The following is a 12,070-nucleotide window of genomic DNA, read 5'->3' on the forward strand; positions in this document are numbered from 1 at the left end:
TACATGTTAAATACATTGTATGTAATTAATTCTAAATATATGGGTATATATGCATATATATCATCCCAGTTAACCAGACCAAAAACCTTCTTCCTTGACTCCTCTTTCTGTCCATGCATATCCAGACTAGTGCTGGAATTACCATAATCAACTCCAAACTGGTTTCCCTGCTTCCATGCTTGGCTCCCATAAATCTATTCTCCACAGAGGAGCAAAAATGAGCCTGTGAGTGAACATAGCCAGATCATACCACTCCTCAGTTCAAAGCACTACAAATGGCCTCCCATGTTAATCAGAGTATGAGGTAAAATTCTTATGATGACTACAAGGCCCTCTTCTCCTACCACTGCCCCCTTGCTCATTCTATAGCTGTATCAACCCCCTTGCTGTTCCAAAAACAAGGTAAGTATGCACCTGCCTCCAGGCCTTTTACACCTGTTCTCTCTGCTTCAAATATTCTTCACTCTTGCTCCTTCATCACTATCGTCAGGTAAGGAATATCATACCCACTTTATACATAAGGAAACTGAAGCTTAGAGAAGTTATTTACCCTTGGTCAAATAGCATGTAATGGCAGAGAGAGAATTAGTAACATTATGCCAGGGTTATGGACTGTACATAATTATTGTTGTCTTCTTTTTGCTTGCCTTTTCAACTAACTCTCTACCCTTTTTTTCTTTTTAAGAAAAATCAAAAGACATGCTAAATCTTTATCCTTGAATCAACCACTATAAACTATTGTATTAAGACACCACACACACACACACACACACACACACAGCATGTGACATTTACCAATCATATTTAAAGAAAGAGAAGAAGAGCAAAATAAAGGTTTCTTATTATGCATACCTTTGCCAAGTTGACTGAGAGCCCAGGAATCTCTGCTAATCCTCCACCCATTATAGATTTCTGAGCTAGAATAACTCCGAAGGTAGGCAAACAGGAGAAATCAGAACTCCCTTCATAAATAAATTTCAAATCTTTCGGTTCCTTGATAGATGCTCCCACTCCAAGGGCATACATAATAGTGTCCAGTTCCGTATAAGAAGAAGAAAATGGAGGAAGTTTATGGCCAATAGCTCCAGCCTATGGAACAATTGTAGAAAGTTATTTTTTTCACTGATACTCTTGTCAAATCTTTAAATTTCTGACTTTTCAAAACTATTAACTGCTACATACTTAGCTTTGTGAATAGAATGTCATTTTACTAAATCTGATAGGGTATCATAATTGTTTCACTATATTTTTTAAATAAAATCAATTATAATGTATGGAAAAAGACTTCATTTACAAATAAGTACTTTTTTCTTGCCCGCTTCTTGTTAACAGATAGTATATCTCATTTTCAACTTTCCTGTCTCTGATGATGGAAAAGCCTATTAATACAGTGACTGTTAGCTACTCAAAATTACAAAAAATAAAAAACTTATTATAAACAGGGATAATGAATGGCTCTATAAGATCTATTTTATAAAAGTCAGTAGAAACAGATGAGCAAAACACTGCTTAATGCTTGTAAATCAGACTCCTTCATAATGGTTTTGGTTATAATTAGATTTTACCGTAAGCTCCTACCCAGGACTATCCTTTATCTAATTGGATATTGTATTTTTCTATTTAGTGATGACATGCCTAGCTAATTTGTGAAGCATATGTTAGGTTCTAAAAGAATCATGTCCAATTTTTGATCACTTTCATTCTAAAGCAAGAGTCAGCAAACAACAGCAGAGAATTAAGAATGGTTTTTACATTTTTTTAAGAGTGGTCTAAAAAAAGAAAAAGAAGATTATGTGTCAGAAACAGTACGTGGTCCATAAAGCCTAAAATATTTACCATCTGGCCCTTTACCAAAAAAGTTTGCCAACCCCTACTCTAAAGTAAAATCACATTTACAAACTGATCATATTCTCAGGGTTACAATTAGATTGTTTATTTCATCACTATGTCTCCCCTGAGTCACAAAACACCACAACTGAATGTGTCAAATGACTTATTTCTTATTATTTATGCACTATAATTTTTTTTTAAAAAAAGAAGTACTGGACATAGTTAATCAGCAAACTTCACAAGAACTATAACCACAGCTCTCTTAGAATTTCTGACACAATGGGAGACTTTTTACTTGCAGCCATGTTGAAATATTTCCAAAATACAATCTATCAATGCTTTTCCTTAAAAGAAATGACTCAAAAGAGGCACTAAGTTAAATATCCTTTTCTAAAGAGTTAGAAAGTGACTGAAGGACGATTATCAAAAATGCTCCAAAAAACAAAAAATACGCTTGTTTATTACACGGAAGAAGAGAAAGTAAAAGTTACATTTAATATTTTAGCTTTACATTCATTCAAATTTTATAAACATTCATTACATGTTCTATAAAGTTTTATGGTCACTCACCTTTCCTATTTAACAATAAATTAATAGCTTGGAAAAGCATTTTTTGCATAAAAGAAAAGAAAAATGAAAAAAAGGAAAGAAAAGAAAAAAGTCTCCAAAGAAGGCAAAGCGTTAGGCTTTCTCTTCCACTTACAAATCCTGATGTAGCTGTTGATGTCACATTACTGGTATGATTTGCCGAAACTCCTCCATCTGAATCTATTTTATTTAGAGCTTCAATTATACCGCCAATTGAGTCTAAAAAAAAGAATAAATAACAATAATAATGCTTTTTTTCCATCAACAGACGAATGGATAAAGATGTGGTACATATATACAATAGAATATTACTCAGTCATAAAAAAAGAATGAAATAATGCCATTTGCAGTGACATGGATGGACCTAGAGATTGTCATACTGAGTGAAGTCAGAAGGAGAAAGACAAATATCTATGATATCACTTATATGTGGAATCTAAAAAAAATAGTACAAATGAACTTATTTACGTAACAGAAACAGAGTTATAGATGTAGAAAACATACTTATGGTTAGCAAGTGAGAGGGAGACACGGAGGGATAAATTGGGAGACTGGGATTGACATATACACACTACTATATATAAAATAGATAACTAATAAGAACCTACTGTAGAGCACAGGGAACTCTACTCAATACTCTATAATGACCTATATGGGAAAAGAATCTAAAAAACAGTGGATATATGTATACGTATAACGGATTCACTTTGCTATACAGCAGGAACTAACACAACATTGTAAATCAACTATACTCCAATAAAAATTAATTAAAAGAAAAATCAGTCCCACTAGGGTGTGGGAAGAGCATTTGCATATGTGAAATATCTAGCCAGTTATTTTACAGTGCTATTTAAATAGTGACCCACAGGACAAACTTCCAGATTTTTCCTATATAGTTGAACTATATTTCATTTCTACTGAAATAAAATTTAAATCATGAATGATTCAAGTCAATCAACTTCAGGATAAATAAGGATGAACGAACTGAATTTTCTCTTTAGGATCACTGGAATTTAAATAAGACAGAGTGCTTTGGTAAACCTATTACATAAAGATCATAAAAGCATCATCTTTCAAATATCCTAAAGAGCTAATATTCTCCTGGTGAAATCCAAATAAATGTAAGCTATTTCCAAAAAAAAAAAAGCTTTTGTTACAGACGTGACTAAGAAAAGCTACAATGCTTTAGACAATCATTCCTATAACATCCAGCAAGCCTGCTGCAGAACCTTCGCTGGCATTCATGAACTGACTGTACGATGTCAGGCTATTGCAGGAAAAAATCGTGAGACTCTGAACAGACCAAAGATAACTGGGTGTTTCCAACATACTCTCCCCACGTTATGATTCCAAAGAGGCTCTGAGCTTTGCAGTCTTTGAGTGATTTTTACAACTCTGTAAAGTCGGATCCTTGTCCACAGATGTGCAATTTCCATCTGGTGGAGGGACAACTAATTTTCCTTCTCTCCCCACCATCACCCCTCCTCCAGGATGCAACAATGTCAAGATTACCCCCCAGGTCTCTGTACCGGTAACTTGCTCAGAAAATATTACTGAAAATTCTTCCAGAGAAAACCACCATTATGACCAGTGACTATGGACAGAATTCAGAAGCTGCTATTCTGGGGTCTAAAAGGTTAATAAAGGAGATTCACAGAGTATCCACATATGCCATAAGGTTCCAAAAGCTCTGGGACCTTTCTAACAAACCTCCTTCTAAACTCAGACAAAAACTATAACTAAACTACAGAATGTGAGGTGACCAGGGCTCTCTGCCATTCCTGGTGACACGAGGTAGGTTTCTTGCTTACCAATCTTCCTCTTACCACCCCATTTAGGCTGCTGCCTAGATGGGAGGCTATTTAACTGAAAGTAACCTCGGTACAGGCCGGCGGTACTGCACTCAAAGACAGACCACCTGAGTTAACTCTTGGCTCAAACACTGAGAAAGCTTGGGCCACTTACTCAGCTTTTCTGGGATTTAGTTCCATCATCTGTAAAATGAGAATGATGAAATGGGTGCTTGGAAAGTCGTGATTCTACAGAAAGTGTAAGATTTTTTTTCTAACTGTACTTCAAATACTAGGGGTATCTTTTCATTTATAACTATATAGTTCATTGTTACCTTTTTCTTTATATTAGTCTAATACTTTTAAGGCAATAAAATGGAATTCTGACCTCAGAGAAGAGTTTTTAAGACACTTCTTCCTTTTTCCTTTTCCTAATTTTCATTGATAGGTGACTGCTATTCGGAGACTAAATTTATCTCAAATATCAAAAAAAAGAATACAGAAAATGCTACCGCTAATGACATAACAATCATGTTATCCTCTGATTGAGAAAAGTACAATGAATATTTCAGTGAGTGTACCAGCAGACAGGAAAGTAACATTGGGATTAAAAAAAAAAAAAGAACAGTCATTTTTCAGATATATTCTTCTATCAAACATTAAATATAACACTAGGAAGGGAAAAACAGATTTTTCTATAAAATAATCCTGATTCATGATCCTTCCCAGAAAGGTCCTTTAAAGTTCATATACTATATACATATGTGAGTTATACTAGAAAAAATAATGTGACTTTTATTGGCCATCTCTTCCTGTGGCATATCATAGATGATTCAATAATTCAAGGTAACAAGCATTTACTAAATCCTTTCTATGAGTTCAGCACTATACTAGCACCAAATACAAAAGGACATACAAGATACATTCTCTGCCTCCAAAGGAACTTACTATGCAGCTAAGAAACCACACACTTATGAAACAAAAGCAGTGGAAAGCAGTCATGATTAGACGCTCAAGTTGTAAGAGTTCAGCTAAGAAAGAGATCTTCTGAAGCCCAGAATATCTGGGGAGTTTTGTTGAACATCTGGGGCTTGAGTTTTTCTAAAGAAGCACCGAGATTAGCAGAGGTGATAAAAGGAATAAGAGGCATCTTAGAAAGGCAGAGAAACAGTAGCAAAGACAAAGTGCTAAAACAAAGCAAAATCTATTCACTAGAGAGAAAAGACCTAAGCCTAAATAATATAAGACTTAACTAAACTTTGGGGAAAATAAGGAAAAATCAGGTCAGATAAGGAGCATGTGATTAGATAAGGCAAGACTTTGAAACCAACCACCAGATGGGGAATAGATGCATTGAGCACAAATGGGTAAACACCTCCTACCGTCCTCTCAATCACACATATACCAAAAAATCAGGATCATAAGAAAACTGAAAAACTGACAGTGGGAGTAACATACATACCTTAAATTGGAGAGTTCTAATACCTACTGGAGCAGAAAATGTGCTCTAGATGATTTGAGCATCTAAGTTATCACAATTAAGAAGACAATTCCATAAGAGAAGAGAATGCTTTGTTGCCTCTGATTCTCCAACCAGGACTGAACTGACTTGGGACTCTTTACCTTGAATTCTCTGAGGCTTGGTGGCATTATCAAAGTCACAGATCTTCGTCCAGTTAGCCTTCACCGCCTCAGGAGTCAATGGCTGAGTCCTCTGTCTTACAATGGCTCCAAGGGTCCGCTCCCATCGTACTGGTTATAGAAACAAAACTAAGATACTGAACACACAGTTTAAGAGCGAGACAGAAAGCAGAATTCATGAGTCCCCTGAATTTTTTTTTTTTAACTTCAAGAAAAATGGAATTTGGATAAAAGATTCTAACTTCTAAAGATTTTTACTACAAATGTTTTTTTAAAAGAATAACAAACCCATTAGGATGTCAAATTTCTTTTTCTAATATTTGAAGCTGAAGGGAAAACCTCTCCCTCCTCTGACTATGCCAGATACTACTAAAGGTAAGATGAAATGCTGAATCAGAAAGTTAAATTATATATAATCACACCAAAAGACTGTCTTCATCACCACAGATCACTTAGATAATACACTTTAAGGTAACAGAACAGAATAGGGCTTTGTTGAATAGCAAACTGAAAACTAGTGGTGATAACAGGCCAAAGACTCCAGATAATCAAATTAATATATCAGACAACCCCACATAATTCTCCCGTTTCCTCCCTTTGCTCTTCCTCCTTGTCCATGGGAAGTCAACTAGATTGCCCAGATTCACAAAAATCATCATTGCTGCATAAGTTCCATGAAGATAATTTTTAACATTGTGTCTTTTTTAAAAAGCCTGAGGAATAAACAGAACCTTATTTAAACAGAATGGTCAGACTTTGATGATTACTAAATCGAAGATTTGTCCTGGGGAATGACAGAAGCTTCTAGAGATTTCTTATTGATAAAGTCCCATATACAGCTTTTATTGCAACAACTGATCTTCCTTTCTTAAAAGATGTCATAAGACACTTAAAAATGTTTGAATAAGTTACTTCATAACTTAGAGAACAGTCATTAATAATATTCTACAATATGTTGTAACAATGTCATCCAGTAATGGCAGCCTTTTAAATAATTCAATTAATTTTGATACCAGCATCCAACTGAAAACTTGAATTGGGATATTGGAATGTTCACAATTTTTTTTAAACACCATAAAGTAATTATCCAATCTGGAGCTCACAAGGTTTAAGAACTGGGGGAAAAGAGGACTTAAGCCAGATGAATTTACTGTTGGGCTGAAGGAGAATAATTTCTATAGATCAGCTGCAATTTCTCTTCTAGAAAGCTGTCCAGTGTGATTCCCCACTGTCTCCTTCTGATGTCTCATGCTCCAAGGAAGAAAAGAATCACTGAGAGAATTGGAGAACTTGCCTAGGACAGAGCTCTTCCCATCTTCAAAAAACGCCCTCCCTTCCACTCACTACTCTGCTGAACAAGCATGTGGGGTGCCGGAGACATGGGAAGACACACATCAATATAAAGAGAGACTGTGCTGTCTGAAAAAACAGCCAGTTCTGAATAGGACAGGACAAATATTGAATAAGCACTGCTAATAGGAAAAAAACTGAAAAGATCCTTGAAAATACCACAGGCCTGCAGGACAACTTCCATGTTTTAGAAGACCTGTTGCTATTACAATGTTTGAGTTTGATTATGCGTGCACTAAATCCAATGGTTCGGCATTTGACAAGGTCTTTACCCAGCTCTACCTGGATATGCAGGTTTAAAGATATGGAAATAATGTATGGCAAACCAAAAACCAAAAGAGACTTACATTTTCCAATCCATCCTGCTCCAACCTACCAAAAAGAGGAGGAAGAAGTTATACCATCTAATGTGAAATTACTAATAGAATTTTCATGAAATTAACAAAACAGGCAGCTATCTTTTTACGAGTATCAGAATGCTAGATGACAATGGATGAAAATAATGCAGCTCTACAAAACTCCGTTGGCCGGCATGACTTTGCACTATTCATGTTATCAGAGTAGAAAAATAAAGCAACACAATATAGCAGAAATGCATGTAGTAGAAAAGCATGACTTTGCACAGAAACCAAGGTGCGATACCAGTTCTTCTACAGACTAGCTGTCTGATTCCTGGTCAAATAGTTTGACTTCCCTAAACTCAAGATTCCCCTTATATAAAATCAGGATAATAATACACTCTTCATGAAGTAACCATGAAGGTTAAACAATATAAATACCAAATTTGCCCAGCACATCACTTGAAATACATGTCCTTCTAGAAAGACTTAATGAATCAAAAAAAATAAAAAGCAAAGAAAAATAAAGCCAGGATTTGACTTAATGAACTACATATACTCATTTTAATGAAACACCTTTATATAGAAATATGGCAAATGACCAAATACATTAATCACCGTACAGAAAGATGGTATTTTTTCTAGAAGCCATTCAAGGAAATCCTCAGAAGAAAATGTCTGATGTAAGAAAATCTGTTTGTCATATCTTCAAACACCACAACTACAGTGTTCCACATGCATATAACAGAAGAAACTGTACCAGCAGACAGCACACTTCTCAGTGGCTCTACGCTCAAGGGTATGGCTTTTTAATCACTCATTCCTTTACATATATTAACAGGACAATCGGCCTTGATGCTGTCAGAGTAGTTAAAGTGGCAGTGGTACTGATAACAGGCAAGAAAAATATCATCTTTTATCATATTTGGGGAGTGAAGCAACAAGCTGCAAACTCCTCGCAGGTGCTAGAAACGACAGCTCCAGTCGATCCAAAAAATCTCTATCTGCCACTCTAGATATCTATCAAAACTTGGCAAACAAAGTGTCAATTTACATTCAAGGTTTAAGTCAGGATATTACACACCGCTCTTACTGTATTTTGCACTCAATCTCACACAGCAAATGTCCCTTACTAAAACTGTTCACAATATAGTAAACTAAAAGAACAACATACAAAACTTCATCTACAGCATTATCCTAGTTATCTGTGCATGTCTGGGTATGTGTGTAAATTGTATACCTAAAATAAAAAGACTACTCGTGTAAAATGCACATCTAATAAAAGACTGGAAAAGAATATCCATAAAAATATTAATAGGAGTTATCTCTCGATAGTGGTAATGTGGGTGATTTTTATTTTCCTCTATAAACTCCCCTATATATTTGAAGTTTTCTACAAAAAGCATATATTATTTTTGGTCACAGAATTAATAACAAATATAAATGTAAAAGACAAAGAATTTTTGTTTAATTCCTTAATGAGATAAAAGACAGGCAGACCAAATTTGGAGCTCCACATGGCTTGATATTATTAAATTTCTCTTCTGTAAATCTAGAGTTGTAAAGTTCTTTCCACCTCTAATTTTCCACAATTCACAATCAACGACTGTGATTAAGAAAGCAGAGGTGCCTATCTCTGCATAGACAGGTGTAGACTGTTTTTCATTTACTAAACAGCTTTTTATTCAAATAAATCAGGCTAATATATCATTCACTTCAAACTGAGCCAGGTAATTTTGCTACCAAGAAATATCTTTGGATGTCATGTATTCTGCATGCAACAGGTTTATTATTATATTACCACAGAGAATCAAATAAAGGAGGGTGGTCTAAAATATAACAGTTTATGCTAGAAAAGAAAAAAGAGATCAAACTCAAATGAGGACCAAAAAATATATAAATCAGCATAAGGAAATCTAAAGGGACTTTGATTATAGAGTGAAAACTGAACCTCACTGGATGGTAGGATTATGTGTGGTTTTTATTTTTATAGCAAACTTGTAAAGCTTTGCAATAGGGAAACATAGCAAAGTTTATTTTTAAAGTTAATACAGATAATAAGTTGTGTTTACTGATCTATCATACCCAGACTGAATTCCTGCTATACTGATATAATAGTTAAAATTGAGGGGTGACTGCTAGGTATGCTAAGAGTTTAAAAATATGATCTCCAGTTCTCACAACAAAACCCCAAGAAAACTAAAACTCAGGGAGGTTAATCTGTACAATATTCCAGCGAGCCAGCAATTACCAGAGCAAGAAATCAAAACCTGGCCTGGCTGACTTTAAACCACCACCTCTGTCCCTTCACTTTACTACTCAGCATCTCTAACCAAATGAGACTTTCTGTATCTGACTAAACACATCAAACCAGCCAGTCACATTTTCATTTGACAAGAATATCAGAAATGAAGGACTAGGGAAGAACAATTTACAAAGTTGCTGTTACTTTCTCAAAAAAGGACATTAGTCATACTTGTTCCTTAATTATAACATATACATAATATTAAAAAATATACAAGTGATACCAACTGATGCAGATTTTTACAAATGTGAACAACTGGAAAATACTAATTTTTGAATCAGTTTTTATATTTAATTACACAAATATTGCTTTGGGAGAACGTGCAAAGGTGCAGAATACCTCAAACAAGCCACCATTTTCCTCACAACTCTCATGGCAAAGCCAGAGGACCAGGGGTGCCACATAATCTGGCTTCAGAGCTTCCAGAAGATCTGAAATAAATAGCCAAAAAAAGAAAAAAAATCTATCAATAAGAATATATACATATTCAATCAATCATTTTACTTTCTGAAAATTCCTCACTTATAAAATTATAGGTTCAGAGACTTTTTAAATAAATAAGAAAAAAATTAGATAAACATAAATAATTAGTATTAACATCCAAGGCTTTTAGAAGAATCTTTTCATCCCAATGGATATATTCAGGCTTCTAACATACAAGGCATCAGATATACCTTTCCAAGATGGGTAACATACTGTTTAGAAGACAAGTTAAAGCTGCCTTGGCAAAGACTGGTGAGCAAAGGCATACATAGCATAATGAACTTAGGTACCATTCATTCCCAAAACTATTTTGCTCTCCCAGAAGCTAGAAAAGTACAAAACAGCCTTGACAACTGTAATGGCAGTAAGATGATGGAAAATGGACCTTGCAACCGTTACTGATGAGTCACAAAGTGTTAAGAAATATTTTCCTGCTGCATACCTTCTGTGAGCAACTTAACAGAGCAGAAAGGTACTACACAAGGAGCATGAACACCTAGATTTTACTGCTGGCCCTGCCATGTAGGCAATTTAGGGCATTGAGCACAGCACTCAACTCTCTTGGACGTGTGTCTGCATCTGTAAGATGGTAATTAAAATGCGTTACCTGCCTATTCTACTAAGTTGTTGCAAGGCTCAAAGGAGACACGATTTGTAAATACATCTTATAATCTTTAAAGAATCAAATAAATGTAAATTTTAACTGTGAAGGGACAAAATACAGTTTTATATTTTAAAGTGACAACGATGACATTTACAGTTCCTGTAAATTAAAGAGCAGCTCTAAGAACCTTTCACTTTACAGTATTCCTGACCCCAGAAACTGTGAGATAATATATACTTGTTGTTTTAATCCACAAAATTTGAAGTAATTTATTACACAGCAGTAAATAACTAATACAGCTTGGGAAGTTAGTTCATGGGTATTCATCCTAAGATTATGTTTCATTTCATGTAAGAAACATGTAAGTCACATACATGACTTTCCATTTTTCAAATATATTTCAAAGGGGGAAATGAAATTGCAAATATCTCCCCACATTACTCATAACACCTGGTTCTTTAACAAATAATTCCTTTGACAGCCTGTAAGTTAATATTTCAGAGGAAAAGATGAAAAACGCTGAGGCAAAATAAATTTTCGGCTTTTTCTAAACTATAAAAAAGTAATAAATACCAAAATTTAAAATAACAGGAATTCAGAATCTGAAGGGCTTTTAAAAATGATCTGTAACAACTCTCTTCCTTTACAGAAGAGAAAGCAGGTCCAGAAAGATTAAATTATTTGTCTAAAGTAGATCTTATTCTCCAAACATCTTTCACTAGGGTTTGGTGGGCATAAAAGATACTACGTTAAACAGTGACCTAACATCTCTAGAGGTCAAAATTAATGGAAGCTACATTCCCAAAGGAAAGCAAATTTAAAAGCTCAAGTTTTCAATATTTTCTTGGAAACTTGCTGCTTCCCCAAGAAAGTCTACAGCCAATGGCAAAAAGTGACTAAGGTAGGAGTCTAGCACAGAAATGATAAGCATAAAATTCTAAATAGTGGTTATCTCTTGGCATGAAGCAGAGGAACAGAATAGAAGGTATAAAGTTAGATGCAAGTAATGTTCCAATTCTTGGGTTGAGCAGTGAGTTCATGACTATGCATTACATTTTGATGCTTTACTTCTTGCCAGTAACCTACACTGTTGTGCATATATGTAGCATTATACTTAAATAATCCAGTTCTTTAACAAGAA

At 34.8% G+C, this 12,070-nt stretch overlaps 1 protein-coding gene across 1 annotated transcript in view; it reads right to left on the bottom strand.

Annotated features, from left to right (window-relative positions):
- LOC130707261 (peroxisomal multifunctional enzyme type 2-like) overlaps positions 1–12,070 on the bottom strand; it is a 62,015-nt gene that overhangs the window by 38,875 nt on the left and 11,070 nt on the right. Inside the window, exons 7-11 of the mRNA XM_057540918.1 lie at positions 10,182–10,273; positions 7,547–7,571; positions 5,832–5,960; positions 2,534–2,637; positions 853–1,089 (exon numbers count right to left, since the gene is read on the bottom strand). Of these exons, the coding sequence (XP_057396901.1) occupies positions 853–1,089; positions 2,534–2,637; positions 5,832–5,960; positions 7,547–7,571; positions 10,182–10,273 (587 nt within the window). The remainder of the gene's footprint in view (positions 1–852; positions 1,090–2,533; positions 2,638–5,831; positions 5,961–7,546; positions 7,572–10,181; positions 10,274–12,070) is intronic.

Source organism: Balaenoptera acutorostrata, chromosome 2 (genome assembly GCF_949987535.1).
Source record: "Balaenoptera acutorostrata chromosome 2, mBalAcu1.1, whole genome shotgun sequence".
Classification (NCBI taxonomy): domain Eukaryota; kingdom Metazoa; phylum Chordata; class Mammalia; order Artiodactyla; family Balaenopteridae; genus Balaenoptera; species Balaenoptera acutorostrata.